The 21,076-nt window shown below is 47.7% G+C and overlaps 1 protein-coding gene across 1 annotated transcript; it reads right to left on the bottom strand.

The window, feature by feature from the left end:
• Window positions 1-6,932: 6,932 nt before the first annotated feature.
• Window positions 6,933-11,765, bottom strand: CD207 (CD207 molecule). Its single transcript, XM_058551905.1, has 6 exons — window positions 11,690-11,765; window positions 11,479-11,595; window positions 9,713-10,087; window positions 8,961-9,112; window positions 7,786-7,904; window positions 6,933-7,282 (listed from the first exon to the last, which is right to left on the bottom strand). The coding sequence occupies exons 1-6, from the start codon at window positions 11,763-11,765 to the stop codon at window positions 7,132-7,134; spliced, it is 990 nt and encodes a 329-aa protein (XP_058407888.1). The 3' UTR covers window positions 6,933-7,131.
• Between the last annotated feature and the right edge of the window lie 9,311 nt (window positions 11,766-21,076).

Below are 21,076 nucleotides of genomic sequence, written 5' to 3'. Positions count from 1 at the left end.
GGAGCTGATTTCTCCTAGGGTCTGAGAAGCTGAGGGGAAAAGCAGAACTTTGGGGATCCTCTGCCCAGCTGGAAGGCCAGAGGCTGGGCCAGGAGAGGGGTATAGTCCTCCAGGCATGGTGGCCTCAGAGAGGTGGTCAGCAGCACTCTTTCTTTCGCCCCCTCTTGCCTGTCTCCATGCCTCTCCCCACCACAGGCTCCCAGCTCTTACTTCTCCCGCAGGAACACCATCTGCCAGCAGGAAAGAAACACCAGGAAAGGTTGCTACATCCTTGCCGAGAGGTTTCTCTGTTCTCTGGCTAGAAAAAAAGCAAATGGACATGTAATACATTAATACCAGAGCCGTTCATCAGCCGCGACCTCTCACACATTAGTTTCTCCTGCCCTACTGAAGGATACAGGGCCATGTTTCTAGAGAGGCACACCCCTAGCTTCAGACACTCCAAAAGTTTTCCAGTCATCCATATCAACCCCTAACAACACTGAGTGGTCAGCTGTCTTCCAGAAAGTGGCTAGATCCAGCAGTTTGATGGAAAGGAGAGACCCAGGGCCTGTAAGCAGGGGCCCCAAGCAGCTTAGAGCCAACAGTCTCCCTTCATCAAGCATCACCCCCGGGTTTATCTTGAGAACCACCCTTCCCTCACGCTCAGTCTGTCTGGTAGGGGCGAGGCTGAACCCATATCCAATTCCCAGCCTCAAGAATGAGCTTGCAGCTCAATCAACAGAACACATCTCCCTGACCTCCATTATTGCTTCGGAGACAAGCATGTGATCCAATGCTGAGTTTTTTTGGAACTTTTGGAAAAGGGAAGTTCTTTCCTCTGAAGTTGCAGAGCTATGAGGTTGTGGGCTTGGAGCTACCCAGATCACCACTGGGGAGAGTCTGCCTGGCACTAACACCAAACCAGAGGCAGCCAGAGGCAGGGCTGGAGAGAGGCAGCTTGATGATGTGAGCACCTGTACCCTGCTGCACAAGGTGTCCCAACTTCACACCCCACAGCGAATCCAACAACAGCAACAACAATCTCTCACACCACAGGCCTCAGTGCAGGCCACCATCTCACCCAGCTTTAACTCAGTCTTCTCACTGCTCTCCCTGCCTGTCATCTTGTCCCCTCAAGGCCTGCCACCATATTGCGGGCATAATGATCTTCTCAACAAACAATTAGATATACACACATACATGACCTAGCTCTCTCAGCCAAGAAGAAGCAACGACATCCCCATGGCAATGACCACACACGGCATCCAGATTTTGGTTTCTAATACTATTCTCCACAAAAAGAAACCAGGGCTTTTTGGAGAAATGGCTGATTCTAGGACTGGGGCAGGAAATACACGAAATGAGCAAGGAGTATCTTGTATCGCCAGAAAGTAAGGAGATGCTTAAAAAAAATGATGAAGGTATGTCAAAAGGACATGGGAGTCAACTGAAAGAGTTCCCAATGGCCAAAGCTGGAACAATTTGAGCAAGCAAATAAATAAAGTAGTATTTGATTATAAACCAAAGTATAAAGTCCATGAATCTGTACTGACATAAATATGTGTTTGAAAAATAAACAAACAGATGAATTCTCCCATGCAGAAAAATTCCAAATAATTTATGTAGATACTCCAAGTAGACCATAACTCCCCACTCCTTAAGTGCGGGCTGCACACAGTGACTGCTGTGGTCTGAATGTTTGTGCCCCTCCTCCATTCATATGTTGAAATCCTAACCCCCGAAGTGATGGTAGAAGGAAGTGGGGTCTTGAGGATGTGATTAGGTCATGAGGGTGGAGTCCTCTGAATGAGATTAGTGCCCTTATAAAAGAGGCCCCAGAGAACTTGCTTGCCCCTTCTGCCATGTGAGGACACAAGAAGTCTGCAACTTGGAAGAGAGCCCTCACTCTACCATGCTGGCACCCTGATCTTGGACTTCCAGCCTCCAGAACTGTGAGAAATGAATTTCTGTTTTTTATAGCTACCCAAGCCGTGGTATTATGTTATAGTGGCCCAAATGGACTAAGACAGACTTCCTTCCAAAGAGTACAGTATGGAAGGGAGCTAGAGGGGGGAGTAACTTGACAGTGAAGGAACCTGACAAACATTACCTCAGCCTGGAGATCAAGGTCGACATCAACGGGGATGCGTCATGTTGACAGCATGGACCCGTGATGAGAATGGCACTTCATCTCCAAGGTTTTCCTCCAAGAACACATTACCCCAGTTTGATGAAAAACATCAGACGAACCCAAATTGTGGGACATTCTACAAAATACCTGACTAGTGCTCCTCAAAACTGTCAAGGTCATCAAAACAAGGATAGTCTGAGAAACTGTCACAGCCAAGAGGAGCCTAAGGAAACATGACGACTAAAACTAACGTGGGATCCTAAATGAAAACCCAGAACAGAAAAAGGACGCTAAGGAAAAACTAAGGGAACCTGAATAAAGAATAGACTTTAGACTTCATTACCATGTGTCGATATTGTTCGTTTATTGTGACAAATGTACCACATTAATGTAAGATGTTAATAAGAGGGAAATGGCTAGGAGTATATGGGAACTCTCGGTATGAGCTTCACAATTTTTTGTGAAGCTAAAACTATTCTAAAATAAAAAGTTGTCTAAAAAAACCCAATATTGTTATTTTACTGCATCTCAGAAGACCAAAGAGTCAAGCTTTGGAGTTTATGCTGGCAGGAAGAATGCTCCAACGACACTGAGACGCCTCTAGAAACAGCAACACTAAACCCTGTCTAAGCCCCAAACAAAGACCAGCACCAAAACGAAGGTCTCTCCTGGTTGCATCTGATCCGTGGGGTCTGGCTCACACACTTGCACCTTTCTGCAAGGCAGACCGCACATGCTGCTTCTGCTGCTAACTGGAGAAGTGGGGAGTCAAAACCAGAAGTTACCTACAACAAGACGCTATATAGGAGGCCAGCCCTGTGGCATAGCAGTTAAGTTGGCGTGCTCCGCTTTGCGGCTGGGGGTTCGCAGGTTCAGATCCTGGGCGCAGACCTACAGACAGCTCATCAAGCCATGCTGAGGCGGTGTCCCACATAGAGCAACTAGAAGGATGTGCATGTATGACATACAACTATCTACTGGGGCTTTGGGGGGGAAAAAGGAAAAAAGGAGGAAGATTGGCAACAGATGTTAGCTCAGGGCCAATCTTCCCCAAAAGGAAAAAAAAAGAAGGACCACAAAATCACGACAAATGTTGAGAAAAACAGAGAGTGAGAAACTGAGACGAGAGGAGGAAGGCTAGGAGGAAGGAAGGAAAGAAGATAGATAGATAGATGAAGCATAAAAACCAAAAAATAAAATATTACAGTATGTACCTGTTCACAAGAGTTAAGATCAAGTCCATCAGTAAGAATGAGTCAAATATTTTTTTCTCCTCTTCTCTTATTTTAAAATACAAAAGTATAGATTTTTCAATGGTACTTGATTGCAACATTGAGAGAGGGCATGTCGAGCATTGTTAGCCTGCTGAATTAGAAAAAAAATTGCTACAACAAAATAAATACACAAGTTGGATGAGATAAAGCTCTCACCCACCTTTGGCTTCCAACTTTCCATCTGACAAAGGAAAAATTCCTGGAATTTCATCAGAAATATTATGGTGTCTGTGACCCAAGGAGCTAAGTACTACTGAAGCCCACCCTCCACTTGATATAGGGACTGAAGCACTCTCGGTGCTGGGACTTCTTGGGTGAGGCCCCATTGCCAGCAGAAGGCAGGTACCCATGTAGTGACCTCACTGGAGACGCAACCTCACTGGAGAAGTGAGCCCTCACTGGTAAGTGAGCCAGGGTCACAAGACAAGGCAAAGCAACAGCTTCCCCAGCTTCGTGAAGGCAGGAGGCCCTGGCAATGCCATGCTGGCTGGTTGCAGGATGAGGCACAGACTCCACATAAAACCACATCCTCACTGACTCACGTTCTTTCAGTTTGGAAAAAAAGCAATGGGTGGAGGCAGGAGGCAAGTCTTATCATAGGACCCGCGTGCACAAGACTCAGGTGGATCAGGAGGGCTTGGCTGGATCTAAGGTGGCACCAGGAACCTCAGCAGCCAGAGCTCTTGGGCCTTCACTCCCCTGCCCTCCCCTCTGCTGCCCTCCCCTCTGCATCTCAGCTACTCTGTCTTCTGCCCTACTCTCCTTTCTCTGCCAGATGTATTCCTCATGTGATTTACTTCTCTGCCTCATAGCTTCTGCTTATTCCTAGTTTCTGCAGATGCCCCATGATGGCCCCTCCAGCCTTTCTCCAACTCAGGGCATTCCAGCTTGACTTCCTTCTGTTAACCGCCTCATCCCCTGGGTACTTCCAGGTTCAAATTCTTTCTCAGAGAAGTGGTCAGATTGTCCTGCCCATCCCTTCACGCCAGAACCGACCAGAGATCCCTGACTAGTCTTGTTCTAATCATCTCCTATTCACCCCAGTGGTGAGTGTCTTGGTCAATTCAGGTTTCTATAACAAAAATACCATAGACTAAGAGGCTTACACAAGAGAAATTTCTTTTTCACAGCTCTTGAGGCTGGGAACTCCAAGAACAGGGTGCCAGCAGATTCAGTTCCTGGTGAGGACTCTTCCTAGTTTACAGACAGCCATCTTCTCATTGTATCCTCACCTGGCGAAGAGCAAAGAGAGAGAAGCAAGCTCTCGTGTCTCTTCTTAAGGGCACTAATCCCATCATGAGGGCTCCACCCTCATGACCTAATTACCTCCTAAAGGTCCTATCTCCTATACCATCCCATTGGGGATTAGGGTTTCAACATGTGAATTTTGACGGAACACAAACATTCAGTCCATAGCAGTGAGGCAGGGATCCCCCACCCCAAATAGTACAAGATAGCCAAACACATGACATCTGACACCAGACAGGTGAGACTGATGCCGGTTTATTAGTCACATACACTCACAGTTCAGAAGAAGAGGACACTGTGCATTATGTAGAGCCACAAGGGGTTTACACCCAGGAACAGAGGGAACCAGCAAGGCCTGTGGGAGGCAGGCTTTGTAGTAACAAGAGGATGGGGTGCCCCTGGTTTCTGCATGAGGCTGTGATGGGCTTGTTTGAATAGTTTCCCAGGCTGGTGGGTTGAAAACTGGGTGGAATGCAGGTGGTCCAGTTAATAGGGGAGCTAGCCAGGTGGGGGAGCATGTCTGCTGAGAGCAGGGGACCTCATAGTTAGGCTTTTGTGGTCCTGCAAGGCTCAAAGACGTCACAGCAGCACGTGAACTTCTAGGCCTTGCAATACAAGCCTGTGAATCAGCTGCCTTGCTGACAAGTCATAACTAACACGTCAAGTGTGAAAGCAAAATGGAGAGCAGCGTGATGTTTGGAAACACAAGGGGACACTTCCCTAGAGGCAGCTCTGGAGCCCATAACTTGTATTTAATTTCTATATCAGCTTGTGCTATGACCAAATAGCTGACCCTTCCAATTATGGAAGAAATAAAATTCCCCCATAATTGCTACTTTGAATCTATGAAGAGTAGGAACAACAAAATATTTCTTAGTGAAGACGTAGGAGAATTCTTTTATGCCCACAGCAGCCCATGTCTGGCTTGCCCATCTTCTCTTCCCTGATGTACTCACCCCCACGGACCTCCACAGACTCTGGAACTGGCCTGCAAATGCTCCTGAGTGGACGCAGTCACTGACTGCCCTCCCTTGTTCATCACCATATTTTAGAAACCCCATTTGTCCCTGTTGCTTCAAGCTTCCTCCTAATGCCCTAAGCCCTGACCCTTTTGTACCCAGAACACCATGCTGCTGGCCACAGTTATTGAAGGAAAACATCCTCTCCCCAGGACCCTAATGAGGCCCCTAATGAGGACCCTAAGGAAAGGAAGGCCGCTCTGCTGAGCTCACCCCTGTGCTCACATCAAGTTCCTTCCTGATTCCCCTCTGCTCCCCTCCTGTCTGCTATGGCCTGGATTCCTGCCTCAGCCACTGGAGGTGGGATTGGGACCCAATGCTTGTGAACAGGGTCTCTGTGAAGAGTGGGAAACCTGATGAGTCTTCCCCTCAGGAGTAAAGCCAGAGAACAGAAGATGGTGCAGTGACCATCCGAGAGGAAGACCACCAAGAAAGTCATGACACTGCAGACCTTGCTCTACTTCATTTCCATACAAACCAGGGGTGAGTTCTGTTTGTATTCTGTGGCTTTTCCAGGGCTGGATCTTCCCTACTTCTTGTTATTTTTGAACCCCCAACCATTTCCTGAGGGTATCCCAGAACTTCATGTCCAACAAAGCAGACGGCCTTTCCCACACAACCACCTGTATAACCCAGGAATAAAAAGGTACACAAAGGGAGGCCTTCACCCAGGCAGAGTTTTATTCCGATGAAGCTCGGAGGTGAACTCTTTAGGTAGTGAGGGCCACTTCCCCTGCACAGGGCATGGGAAGGGAGGAAATGCAGAAGAAAGAGGAGGTGCAGGGAGGTGGGGCAGAGGGACTGGGCAGAAGACAGTAGAAGACAGAGCTGGGCCGGGAGTTTACTGAGTGAGGGGTGTCGAGGGAGAAGGAGCGTGGATGCTGGTCCAGCTCTTAAAGAGACATGTTTCTTGTCGGCCCCTGATCTGAACCAGTTGAGCCCATCCCAGGGAAGAAAAGGCTCAGACCTCAAGCGACGTGATGAAGAGGGGATAGGGACATGGCATGGACAGGGCCACCAAGAGCAGAGCTGTTTCCATGGAGAACACAGCCACCTAAGCAGGCATTCCTAGAGGATCAACTGGAAAAGCCCTGAGTATCAGTATCAGGAGAATTGCCTGGGTAGTCAGAAGCAACTTCCATGTGACTAAACTGGGGCTTCTCTGAAGGGAAGGGAACCCCAGGGTGTTGCCCCAGATTATGGGTTCTGATCCACCTCACCGAGGCAGTTTGAGCTTCTAAATCCTCCCCGCCCTCCCCTCCCATTTTAACCCCAAGATCTTCTTTCCATTCCAGCTTCCTCTGTGGGGTTGGAGAATTCCTAGCCAAGGCAGACAGACTCCAGAAGGCCTTGGGGACAATTTTGAAGCAAGAAAAATTAAGATGCAAAGTCACTCTGCAGTACGGAGGAAAGAGCAGCATTTCCTTGAGTTCAACAAGCTTTGGAGCTTAAAGTGTGAGCTTAGGGGCCTGTCCTGTCATGGTTCTGACGGGATGTAGGGCTGTTTACAGATGAAAAGTAACACATTGTCACAGGAGGCATCATTCCATGACCGGAGCGAGGACACCTTTATATTGGCACAATGTTCATTGCCCCCAGTATTGTTGGGCTCACCTGGAATCCAGAACCTACCATGGGAAACAACAAAGAAAAATGTATTTACAAAGTTGGAGAACAGTAAAGACAGGAGTCACTTCAATCCCGGCTTTGGTCCTGGGTGATAGCAATAGCAAGTTTTTGCACCCAAGCCTGAGAGGAAGGGGATGGATTGCTGAGCTGTCAACCTGTGAGCCTGCAATCACTCCCCAAGGTAGGGGCAACTCAGCCCACCACTCTCAGGCCCCTACACAACCCACAGTGCAAAGACCTAGACTGAGCACAGGGTCCCCGCCTAAGCAGGGTGGAGGACCATGCTGCCAAAGCCCAGAGGGCACGGAGAGGCCACGAACTTGTCCCCAGTCCCACAACCAATTAGTGGCAGAGGTGAGCTAGATCTCAGTTCAGTGCTCCCAGCACCCTAGGACAGAGGAGAATCACAAACTCTGTAGTTGGGGGAAATGTCACCTAACCCCTCATGCCCTGGCCCTGGCCCAGGAAAGTCAGGCTGGGAAGGAGGGCTCTGGGGGCTTACCTGGCACTCTGGACCTTGTCAAATGGAGTGTCATCCACCCAATGCCAGTCCCCCTCACTCCCTGCTTTGGTCAGGCCAATCCAGTGGAGAAGTCCGCCTGCTGCCTTGTACAGAAATTCCTGTAGGGAAGACGAATGAGCAGAGACGCTGCCACGACTCGCAGTTGGAGCAGGTGTCTCTCTGGGTGTTCTTCACCTGTCCTCAGTGACAGCCTCTGAACCCACAGACACCCCCCGCACACTGACCTCTCTCAAGCCTCTTCCTGTCCCTGCCCAGAGCCCAGAGTCCATCGTTCAAATTCTGATCTGTCTTTGCCCTGCAACTGACAGACTCAGGACTCAGGCCTTTCTACCCCTCAGGAAGCAAGGGCTGGAGCACAAGAAAGACTTGGCTAAACCCCAGAGTAGGGACCCCCGGAGAATGGCCCTCTAATACTAGCCAAATTTAGTGAGCACTTAATACACGCAAGGCACTATGCATTTATATGCACTGATATGCGTTTACTCCTTTATTCTCGGAAGCAGGTACCATTATCATGCATGTTTCATCAGTTAATAGGCTGAGGCCTAAGGAAGTTGTATAACCTACCCAGGGCCCTAGGGCTAGTTAGAGGCAAGGCTGGGACTCTAGGCTCCGACTCCAGAGCCCATGCTCCTACCTGCGCTGCTAGCCCACCTCCCAGATGAAAGGGGCTTGTTCAATATTCTACCTTTCCAGGTGGGAGACTTCTTGGGTTATATAGTGTCATTAATGCTGTTGACAAATATTTCTGTTTTCTGGGCACATGGAAAGATTGTACCTCCCCGCCCTCCTTGAAGCTAGGAGTTTTGCTTTGGCCAATGAAATGTGAGCAGAAGTGATGTCTGTTGCTTCCAGGCAGAAGCTTTAAGAGCCAACACACAAACTGCTGTGTTCCCTTTTCCTGCCTCAGCAATCGTGGAAACATATGTTGAGATGAAGTCTCCTTTGGCCTAGATCCTTGAGTAACCACCATGAGCAGAGCCCCTTGCTGGCCCTTGTTGGCCAAGTAGTGTAAGTGAGAAGTAATCTTTCATCGTTAGGTCACTGATAATTGGGGAATTTTGTCACCACAGCATAATCTTGCCCCTCCTGCCTAGTACCTGGTACAGGTACTAATACACCCCCTTCCTAGAGCCCATAGGAATGGCACTTACCTGTTCACTCTCTGAGGTCACTGAGGTCAGATGTGAATTCCTGGACATACAAAACTGCTGGGCACTGTACCAGGTCTTTGGGATGCGAGAAAAGTAATAGAAGTTCCCCCTGAAGTACTTCCAGCCTTGAGAGACCACCTGGAGAATGTCATCTGGGGAACAAGTGTGAAAGGTGACCACTGGTGTCCTGTCTTCTCTGGGTGCTGGGTGGGATGGGGTACTTGAGTGGGATCCCAGAGGGGAATGGGGCTGGGCTCTGGGGACCTTGGGTCCTTGTGTAGGGACTTGGGGACACTCTCTTAGATCATGTAAGTCTGACTGAGATTGGTAGAGTCTCCGGGCTCAGAGAGGGGAAAGTGAGAGTAGATGGGTCAAGAATCTGTCTCTCTCATGAAGGAGAAACAATTCTCCATTGGCCATCACAAGCGGCTGAGCCCTGGGGCTCTAGGAAAGGAACTTAATGGGAAATGGCTAGGTTTGGGCCAGGACAGAGAGACTCCCTAATGCTTGCATATTCTGTGCCTTGGTATGGGAGCCCAAGCTGGTTCCTGGTCCCTTCTCTCCTGAACAGCCCCTAAATCTTCCCCAACCCCAATGCTGAGCCCACTTTTCTTAACTTTCCAGCCATTTCTGCTCTGCTCCTCTCCCCCTCCCTCCACACACACCAGCCCTGTGGCCTCAGGCCTGAGGTTGGCAAGGTCCCATGGGCCACTAGTCAGCTTGCAAAGTGACTTCTTTTCTCAGTCACTTACTTTGCTGTTTGAGCGACTTGCTGATATTCTCCAAACTGCTCTGGAGTCCCCGGACCTTTGCATTTAAAGCACTGGCTTTATCCAAATCTCTTTTTAACTCGGGGATTTGGGCATTTAAATTATTGACTTCCTCCCAACTTCTTGTTAGTGTCTGGATCTGAGCATTGGCTTCCTTCACACCGGTTTCCAACCTCTGGATCTGAGAACGCACACGATCCAGGCTGGCATTCACCATCTGGACCTGAACACCGGCCACCTCCACGCCACCTCTATTCCTCTTAATTTCAGAACTCAAGGTGCTGATGTTGTCCACACGACCTTTCAGCAACTGGGCATTGGTCTTTACATCTGATATTGTGCCCATAAACCAGGAATCTGGATTTGAGAAAGTCAAGAAGTCAGCTGAGGCGATCCCCAGGGGCAGGAGTGGGGGTGTCAGGTGATAAAAGGAAGGGAAGGGAAGGGACAAGCTCAAGCTTCTCAAGGACTCAACCCAAAGAGCTGTCACCTATCTTCCATTCATTCACAATGTATTCTTTCAACAAACATGCAGTGGGCACCTACCATGTGCCAGGAACTCTGGTGGCTGCAGATAACGCAGAGATTGATAGAACACAGGATCTCTGTTAGAGGACCTCACAGGCAAGCAGAAGTGGGGATTAGTACCCAGTCCTCAATTTTCTTTGAGTGTTCAGGGCAACTCAACCACCCCCTCGTCCCCTCCCCACATCCCTCTGGGCCCCACCACTTGATTCCCGGCCCTCTCCTTTCAGAGACCCATGCAGTGGCCATCAGCTAGGGCAGGACTACCCCTCCCACATCTGTGCACAGGCTTCTCCTGACCACGGGAGGGGCAAGCCATGCAGTCTTCTAATCTGGAAGTGACTTCTCCAGAGAATACGGAAAGGGAGAATTATGAAACCATTTTTCCCTTCCTTCATTCCACCCACTGTCACAGGCTCGGGTGCCATAGAGGAGTCCAAAAGTAAACCAAGAAGGCTCAAAATGGAGGAAACTCTGCTCAGAGGCTCCAGGTCTGAGACCAAATATGTCTGAGGCCTGGAAGGGAGAAGACAGATGTTCCCTCCCTCTGCTTTCTGGTGACCCAGTGGGAGGAAGAAGGCTCTGCCAGCAGCAGAGGCTATGAGGCTTGGCAAAGCCACAAGAGGAAGAAAGATAAGTCACACACCAAGGAAGAAAGAGGAAGACTCCCTCAATGTGATCTCCACAGGAACAGGAGAATGAAGAGAGTGCAGCGGGGTCCTGGTGAGGGATGAGCTGTGGACATGTGTTGGCTCCTTGGCCAAGTTCTCCATCTAGTCAGTTGGGGCTGAGGATACAGTTGGGACCCCATTCCTTGTGGGGACAGGAAACATTTTGCTCACTGTTGGGGGCTGCCCACAAGGCTCTGAACCAAAGGGACACAGAGCTCAGAGAGGGAGGAGAAAATGACGAGGGGTGAAGAAATAGGTGAACGTTTCTTGGGGCAATAGGTGAATAGGTGAATGTATCTTTGAGCATAAGCACATTAAGTGTTGATCCTATTCAGGAAAATCTCCCTGGAATTGGGAAGAAGACAGCAGGAGCACATCTTACTGGGAACGGGATCCTTGTGACTGCACGTGGAAGGAGGAGAAACGAGACAAATGAAAAAGCCACAGGCGGGAGAGACCACCGGAGAGCAGGAAAGAGAGGGTCTGGATGTCGAGAGAGCTGACTGGCTGTGGAGAAGACCCAGGCCCAGACAGTTAAACCTGAGGACTTACAGAGAAAGGCCTGCAGCAGGACAGAGGCGACCAGGACCAGCGTCAGGAAGATTACTGCAGCACGGACTGTGAGAAGTTTCCTCGGAACCAGAGGCAGACCCGTCTTGGGAGGAGGCTCTGTTGGAAGAAAAAAATGTTTGTTGAAGGACCAGCAAACAGCAGGTTTTGGAGCAGAGCACTGAGCAGATTCTGAGCAGTGACTGGTGCTTGCCTCGGGGCCAGAGGGAGATGTTCTGTTTATCTACAGTGAAGTGCGCATCGGGGACCTCACTCTCTGCAGCCTTCATCCCGCACGCTCACCCTTGCAGCACAGGTGCTTCCAGCTGGCTCTCTCCCCAAGGACCTTTTATCCAGAGGAAAAGGGAAGTGAGTCCCACAGGAAGCCATCATGTCATCCCAAAGTTCCGCATTCCTGACTTAGACACCTTGTCTGGCCTAGGCCATAGCTCAATCCTCTCCTCAAAGATCTAAGCTTTCAGGAAGAGGCCATTTGTCTTCTTCCCTGAGGGATCTGTTACATGGACACTTTAATTATCTGGTCCCAAGGCTATCCTATTTCTCTTATGAGACTCCTCTCATCCATCATCCATCCACCAGACACATATTAAGTGTCTTCTAGGTACCAGTCACTGGACTAGGACTGGGTCACAAAGGTGAATAGCTCAGTCCTTGAACTCAAGTAGCTCACAGTCTGGTAGGAAAGACAGGCCTGAGCAAATAAATTACAATACAGGGTGATGAGCATAACAATACAAGAAAATGCCCTTCAAAGGAAGTATAGAGAATGGAGTACTGGGGGAAAGTTCCAGGTGGAAGGATTAGCATATTCAAAAATATGAGGGCATCAAACGGCATGGAGTGGCTGGCAAACTACAAGTAATTTGGCAATGTTGAAGTGTACAGTATATGACAGGAGCAGGCAGGTCACGGGGCTAAAGAGGCACCTGGCATCAGATCATGAAGATCATTTTGGGTCATGTTAAGGAGCTTGAACTCTGGCTGATGGGTGACTTCAGGCAGGAGAGAGACAAGGACAGGGACATAATAGAAAGATTGCTCTGATCGTGGTGAGGAGCACAGATTAGGGTATGGGGAACCTGCAGGCAGGGAGACCATAAAGAGACCATTGCAATAAAATATCCTCCTTTCTGTTATCAAGGCATCTTAGATGAGACAGTATCCCTTTATAAAACGAAGCTTGGAGATTCAAAATGTAAATGTAAGATTTGAGTTCTCCTCCCTGCTTCCTGCACATGTCAGCTTCCCAAAGTGGGGGGCTCAGCTGGGAACCATTCTTTCATATATGGGAGATGCACAGAGCAGAGAGGAGTTATTTAGGGGCTCAGCGAAGGACTAAGTTTTCTCCTGGGCAGCTTCTCATGCTTTGAAGAAGTCTGTGAAACCTGACAAACCTGGAACATAACAGATTCCAAATAAATATTTCTTGGAAAGTAGAGAAGAGAAGAAAGGAGAGAGAGAGGGAAGGAGAAAAGGAAGATAACGGGATGAGTGGGTGGATGGATAGATGGATGGATGGACGGATGGATGGGTGGTTGGATGGATGGATGGATGGATGGATGGATGGATGGATGGATGGTAAGATGAATTGATGGATGGATAGAAGATCAATGGATGGAGGATTGACGGATGGATAGATAAAAGATAAATGAATGGAAGAGTTGATGGCAGATCATTACTAAACTCAAACCTACAGTCTGTGGACTGAGATCTGTCTTCCAGAAGCTGCTGTTTCTTTCCAGCAGTTCTCATTCATTTACACAGTAAATGCATGAGAGAAGTATGATTTACACCTTACCCAAGAATGCAAAACGACTCTGGCCACAGGACTAAAAAGCTGGCCCAGCCTTGCTGAGTCTGAGCCAGTGGATCTGGATGACAGAGTGGGCAGGGACAAGGGTTGGAAGCTAAATGAGCAGGGCCAAGGGAATAGCCACCTACACTTGCAGGGGCTTCTGCTGCCTTTGATATGTGAGAGGATCCTACCTCCTGCTCCGCCCATTGTGCTTACAGGTCCCTTGCTGCCCTGCCTCCAGACTGACTAGACCTCTGACTCGAGCTGCTTCTCTGACTGGATGAGGGAACCCAGAGAGAACTCCACGCCATACTTCCCAAGTGCTAGGAAAGAAGCTGGATCGCAAGGATGGTGTTCATTCACCCTATCTCATCTCCTCCCTACCCACATTCTGTCTATAGCTTCAATCTGTTTAACGTTTGACATTAGCTAATCCCACAAACTGAAGGCTCACTAACTCACTGCCTGTCTCTGAACATTTATAACTACACTCACTCTCTTCAAGCTGCTCATCTAGTTGCAGAGCCTTGGTTCCACCAGGGCTCAGAGGGGTTAGAATGTTCTGCTTCTGAGCTCTCGTGCCTGGTACCCAGTCTAACCCCAGAGTCACCTCCACCCTTCTGCTCCTGGATCCTGGTCCTACATTCACAACCTGTTATAGTCCAGGGCCTGGGGGTGGAGAAGAATCCAAGTTACTCAAGACTCTGGTAGAAGCTGCCCTTGGGGGTCCTGGTCTCCTCCTAAGGCATTTCAGGGAGAGAAGCTGCCACACAACACAACTTGAGGGTATCTGGCCCCTTCCCTCTCTGTCAAAAAGTTGACTTTTCCCAAACCTCTGCTGGTATATAGCATGAGTTATTGATGGAATGCCCATGTGCCCTCTCAGTGGTCCCAGGAAAGGATCCGGAAGCCTCACCAAGCTGCGGCCCACTGCGTAAGAAGCGGCTGAGGTTGGGGAGCATTTACTCCAAGTGATAGAAATGGGGGCCTCAGGTAGATACTCTGCTGATCACTGGGCAAGACGCTGATCCAGCATGAGGAAGCTGGGCAAGAAGCAACCAGAATCCTGGGCTGTGGGCTCTCTGGGGTTTCAGAGACAATGGGTATGAAAGTCCCGGCCATAAGGAGTTTCGTTTCCCACTTGGCGGAGAAGGAGTGAGTCACAGCTGTTTTCCTTTGGCCATGCTTGTCTGCAGGTATTTACTGAGGACCTCTCCCACCCATCCCTCTGGGCGCTCTATCTGGCCCCTGGCCTGACAGTCTGGGAGGAGAAAAGACAGAGCGTGAGGCGGGTGCCTCAGCCATGGTTTCTGGACAGGAAAATGGATGGGCAATTCTCCTGGACACTCAGGAGATCCCAGCTCTTCCAAACAGAGGAGGAACTTTGGGCCAGCCCTAGAGTGACCAAAAATCACCGCTGTGATGAAAGAAAGGGAAGTCTGTGCTCATTTCTCTGTTTCCACATTTGTCATGCTCCCGGGGTTCTAGACCTTCTCTGGATAAGGGTGGAGGAAGGAAACAGTTGGCCACTTCTCTACTTCTCTGGTTGAGACTCTGCTTATGCTTGGGGGTGGCCCAGGGACAAAATCAGTGGAAGTGGAAAAGAGGCCTAGGTTGTTTGAAATGCCCCAGCAGGGCCGAGCGTCATCTCCGAGGGGTAGCAATCTGAGTCCCTCCAGTTAAGGCAGAGAGGAAACTAGAGTGGACAATAAACCAGAGAGACAGAGGACAGAGGAGGAGAAGGGGGACAGGAGAGGGGAGAATGACTATGAAATGAGAAAGGAGACGCTATTACTGCTGGTCGGGCCTGCTCCACAGGCCTCAGATGGGATTCCTGTGTATAATGTAATGCAGGATTTGACCAGCAGACCCCAGATAATCAAGGGATTCCATGCCACCCTCTGGATGTGTGCCCTGGAAACAGAGGATAGGGCAGAGAAATGAAGAAGAAAGGAGTGGTAGGTGAGACCATTCATCCATCCATTCCTCTGGAATGCCTGCTGTGCACCAGGTGAAAGGAGAAAGACAGCCATAGCCCTGCCCTCAGAATAGTGTTCTTCTTGTTGAAAAAATTCGGCATCCTTAATTCTGGGGAGAAGGGAAGACTCCCCCAAGACTGAAAAGGACCGGGGACACTGCAGGGGGGCTTCTCCAGGTCTCCCTTGACCCTGGAACAGGTTCCTGTTTTTTAGGACATTATGTAGGGGAAAGTTTCTCTGGAACAGTGACAATGGGCCAGACCTCAGTGAACAGGCCATTATGTCTGGTGCCATCATAACCAACATGGTATGGATATGGGTGGGCAACCTGGCTACACGGAGGGATTGCTGTGTTCCAGGCAGAGGAGGCAGCTTTGAACCATCCAAGTCAAGGAGCTCTTGCCTGTGGCCTTAGTAGGAAGGGCAAATTCATGTCAAGAAAGCTGCAAAGGGCTCTTGGAAAAAGTATGCATAGTTTATTTTTAAATCTTTTATTTCTCTATTATATAACTAATGATATTCGTTATAGAAAAAATGCAGGTTAGCAAAAAGAAAAAAAATTACTTACCATACAGAAAAAAAAAACCCAGCTGTATACACAGTTCATTCTTCCTAACTGTCTATACATCTACATCTATCTCCACAGCTATATCTGATGAAAACTGTGCAAATATTTATATAAGTATTGAACAGGACAGCCCCTATGTATTTTCTCTAGCATCTTTCCCACCCCTATTTCTGATATCAATATCCCCCACTCCTATATCTGACATCCTTTGGGAAACTACTGCCCCTTTTCAGCGCTCATATTGCTTGCCTCATAGCCAGCATCAGCAGGTTGAGTTTTCATCACATCCCATCACTCTGACACCGAGTCCTCTGCCTCCTGCTTCCACTTTTAAGGACTCTTATGTTGGGCCCACCTAGATAATCCAAGATAATTTCCCTATCTTAAAGTCAGCTGATTAGCAACCTTAATTCCACTTTGCCATGTAACTTAATATACTTCCAGGTTCTGGGGATTAGGATGTGGACATCCTTGTGACCATTATTCTGCCTACCACACTTCCTCATCATATTAAGTTAGCGTAGGCTTAACAGATCCATTCAGAAAGCTTGGGATATATCCCTGGAGTTTGAGAGATATAGAGCCTTGTACCTGACACATGAATGAAACTCTATGGCCTTCAGTAGGTGAATGGATAAAAGAACCATGATACATCCAGAGAACAGAATATTATCCAGCACTAAAAAGAAATGAACTATTAAGCCACGAAAAGATATGAAGAAACCTTAAATGTATATTACTAAGTGAAAGAAGTCAATCTGAAAAGGCTACCTACTATATGGTTCCAACCAGATGACATTCTGGAAAAGGCAGTGAAAAGATCAGTGGTTGCCTGGGGTTGTGGGAGAGGGCGAGATAAATAGGTGGAGCACGGAGGATGTTTAGGGCAGTGAAACTGTTCTGTATGATGCTGTAATCATAGATACCTGTCATTATATATTTGTCAAAACCCATCAAATATACAACAAGAGTGAGCCCTGATGTGAACTATGGACTTTGGGTGATAGTGACACTTCAATGTAGGTTCATCAATTGTCGAAAATGTACCACTGGGATGAGGGATGTGGACAGTGGAGGAGGCTGGGAGGGTAGACAGGGGGTATATGAGAACTCTCTGTACTTTCTGCTCCATTTTGCTGTGAAGCTAAAACTGCTCTAAAAAATAGTCTATTTAAAAGGGGGCAGGAGGAATCTCACGCAAGAAGCTTTAGCTAGCTACTGCCTTGGAACAGCAGAGTGAGGAAGAAAGGCAAAATTTAAAGGGAAAATCTGTTCTTCCAGGGGAAAAAGATGTGTGTCAATAGGCCAGACTTGGGCTCCCCCAGTAGAAAGTTATTCTTAATTGATTGAGTGAGACCGTGCCGATAAGAACTACCTGGAGGAGTGTGCGGTGGGACCACAGGAAAGAAGGGGGTGGGTAGGAGTGAGGAAGAGAGACGGGAGAGGAAGAAGACAAAACGTCAAGCCCTGCCTCTACCAGCTCATACTTCCAAGACCGAGCCTGGCCTGTGGTTGGGGAGAAATGCTAGTTCGATGCGAGTTTGCCCTTTTGTGATTATTTGACTGGATTTTGAGGGTATGTTAATGTGATCAGAAAAGTATAATACCTGCCTGAGGTTCCAGGTGTGAGAAAGAACAAGAAAGGAAAACAAGTTTGAAGGGGAAATGATGGGAAATCATAAATGTGTTTACTAACCAGTCCAGCTCATTCAGTACGCCGGTTACTGAAGGCTAGTTAACTTTTCGGAGTCCCCAGAGCTCTAGAGACCACAGGCCCAACGTGGGACAAGAATCCCAGCGTCTCCCATCTACCCTGTACCCCTAGGCATTCTTCTCGGGATCCTACAGAACCTGAGCTACGATGGAGAACTGCCAATTATGGCCTTGAACGGAGACAAGGACAAGAGGTGAAAATGAGTGTAGCCCCAGCCTTTGTGCAGAAGAGACATCATGGAACACCAGAAGAGAATCCCCAGAATTGAAACTGTCCCCTTAACCACACCGGTCAGGGGTTAGCACTAGTTCCTTAGAAAGAGGAACTGAAGAACTGACGATGACAACAGCAGAACCCGTGGCCTATATTCTATGATTTACTCATCCATATTTCACCCTGCTCTTGGCCAGGGTCCCCTCCTGCAGAAGAGGGGGGATGGAATGAGAGCTTACCTTTCACCTCAGTGGATAATGCATAAATAACTTGTATAATAATCACTTAGTCCTTGACCTCAAGTTCCCAGAGAAAGTAAAACCCAGCAAGTGTCCAGTTCTGCCTGAATGGGACTTCTTTGCACTGCATGTGCTGCTCAAACTTGCACCCAAACCCACAAAAAGAACAAGACTTCCCCAAACCCACAATCCCACAATAACAACTTCAATACCACAAGACATTCTGTCCTCTATAAACTAAAATCATCCAGCCAATAAATTACAAAACTCCAACATATGGCCATATTCTAATAAATCGCAACACTGTTCATCTTACACATGAATACTGTGTACGATTCCCTCCAACTCTCCTTTTCAACTTTAACAACTGGTTTCTTTTTCCAAACCTTTCCCTTTTGCTCTTTTTCACAAAGTAAATGAGATAACTGCTCTCAGCTGCAATTTTATGCTTTTAGTTTCTTTTCCCATCTTACTAAGTTTACAAACTTCCTTCCCCTGCTAAATTCTCAAGCTGGCTCTTTAGCTAGGTCAGTTTCCCTAAGTAGAACTTTAAACCTTCACCCTCCTCCTGCTGCTCCCTAGAGATGTTCTTGCAGCTGCTGCTTTGACCCAGGACCCTTAGAATGAGTGTCTTCCATCATATCACTGTGGGAACCTCCCCACAGAAATGGATGGTATTGTGCTCATTCATTCTCTCAGGCATTCATTTATTCATCCAGAGAAATTTATCAAGTGCCCACTGTGTGCCAAGCTGTGTGCTAGATATTGAGGATTCAGCCTTGAACAAAGCAGCCATGGTCCTGCCCTGCAGGACAGTGCAATTCTCTCTAGATAATTCTTGGCATCTACTTGTCTTCTTGCTGTATACATATATGTATATACAAAATATATATATTACATATATACTTTATATATAAAGTAGATCACTGATTAAACCTAAAGCAACAACAAAAAAACTATAGTTTAAAGTGGTGTAAAACATGACATTTTTCCAAACTACTTTTATTTAAAACAGTACAGAGATATAGGTGCATGATTTTTTTTCCTGCAAATAAATCTATTGCTCACAATATATCTGACTTGCAACTACATGAGAACGACATGCTCACACTGCTCTTGCCTGGAGCCCCCTTCCCTGGGTGGGGTGGGAGGAGAATGACAGGCACATGTCTAGGGCCTAGTGCAGTGGTCCTCAACCCTAGGAACACATTTGTAAAAATGCCAGCACCCCATTCCCAAAGGTTCTGACTTAATCGGTGTGGGGTGGGGCTCAGGCATCAGAAGCTTTAATAACTCTTGAAGCAAGTCCTATACACAGCAGGGTTGGAAACCACTGGTCCAGTGTGAAAACATGAGCCCTGGAATCTGGCTTTGCCACACACTGGTTAGGTGGATGATTTGAGGAGACTCTGCCACCTGTGTCAGTTCAAGTGTCATGAGATAACTTTAGGTGGAAACATCCTGCTCAGAGCCACATAACAAGAGTTGCTCAGTCTAGATGGTTACTGAATGAAAATGTCTGGCAGCACTTGTCTAGCATTAAAGAACTTGAACCAGAAAGGGAAAAGAGAAGTGAGTCATCTTGTGGTGAAAAAAACAAACCTCAAGACTTCATAGCCTAACTGCTATAGGGCTTCAAGAGCATGTGCACATGGAGCCTTGAAAAAAGCAACCCACCACCCGTCAGTCGCGTATATAGAACATGGAACACATTCACAGAGAATTGAGCATACACCCAGAGCCACTCGTCAGAGACTCATTCCACAAATGTTTACTGCATGCCTTCTGTGCGCCAGGCCCGTGCTAGGCGGTGAGCAATAAACACTGGAGCTTACAATAAATACAGCACAAATAAGTATATCACATGCTGCGTTCAGTGACATGAGGGGGAAGTACGTGAAGCAATCAGGGCATGTAAAAGAGAAGCTGACTTTGTCTGCAGGGATTAGAGAGGCTTCCTTGATGGGCCGGCCCGTAGCTTAGCGGTTAAGTGTGTGCACTCGGCTGCTGGAGGCCCGGGTTCAGATCCCGGGTGTGCACCGACGTACTGCTTCTCCGAGAGGCCGTGCTGGGGCCGCGTCCCGCATGCAGCAGCTGGGGGGATGTGCAGCTATGACGTGCAGCTATCTACTGGGGCTTTGGGGGAAAAAATAAATAAATAAAAATTAAAAAAAAAAAAAAAGAGAGGCTTCCTTGGAAAGTGACATTTGAGCTGAGATCTGAAGGAAAAGTAGGGGTAAACTTTAGTGGCAGAGAAAAAGGCATTCCTGCGAGAGCGGGATCCTGAGGGAGTGTGGCACATCGGAGAAAAGAAGGAAGGTCAGAGAGACTGGGACAAAGGGACAGCACAGCATAGTATTTTAGAACAAACGTTCAGGAGCCAGATCACCTGGGTTCAAATCTGGGTTGGCCACTTTCAATGTATAACGCTGGGCAAGTTACCTAATTTCTCTGTGCTGCAGCTGCCTCACCCGTAAAATGGGCATGATAATGATATCTACCTCACAGGATTTCTTTTTAATTATTATTTTATATAATAATTGTTTATAACATTGTGAAATTTCAGTTGTACATTATTATTTGTCAGTAACCATATAAATGTGCCCCTTCACCCCTTGTACCTACCCCCAACCCCCTTCCTCTCTGGTAACCACTAATCTGTTCTCTTTGTCTGTGTGTTAGTTTATCTTCCACATATGAGTGAAATCATATGTTGTCTTTCTCTGTCTGGCTTATTTCACTTAACATAATACCATCAAGGTCCATCCATATTGTTGCAAATGGGATGATTTTGTCTTTTTTATGGCTGAGTAGTATTCCATTGTATATATACACCACATCTTCTTTATCCATTCATCAGTCAATGGGCACTTGAGTTGCTTCCACACCTTGGCTTTTGTGAATAATGCTGCATAGTGATACCAAGCAAGGGCTTGAGCTGCTCACCACGAGATAAAAGGCCAAGCAGTCAGTGGTAGAGAAAGAACTTTAATAAGCAATAAGCCAGCATATCAGAATATGGTGGACTATCATCCTAAAAAACCCATCTTAATGAGGAAGGGATTTGGAAAT

This window comes from Diceros bicornis, chromosome 12, assembly GCF_020826845.1.
Source record: "Diceros bicornis minor isolate mBicDic1 chromosome 12, mDicBic1.mat.cur, whole genome shotgun sequence".
NCBI classification, from domain to species: domain Eukaryota; kingdom Metazoa; phylum Chordata; class Mammalia; order Perissodactyla; family Rhinocerotidae; genus Diceros; species Diceros bicornis.
This window is presented reverse-complemented; position numbering and strand designations above follow the sequence as displayed.

Bases quoted from the DNA above. Each gene is read 5' to 3' on its own strand.
- CD207 (XM_058551905.1), bottom strand. From the start codon at position 11,765: ATGAAGGCTGCAGAGAGTGAGGTCCCCGATGCGCACTTCACTGTAGAT. The intron at 9,113-9,712 runs GTAAGTGACTGA...CTTGTTCCCCAG, and splicing joins CAAGTCGCTCAAACAGCAAA to ATGACATTCTCCAGGTGGTC. The intron at 7,283-7,785 runs GTAAGCCCCCAG...TTCCCATGGTAG, and splicing joins GACAAGGTCCAGAGTGCCAG to GTTCTGGATTCCAGGTGAGC.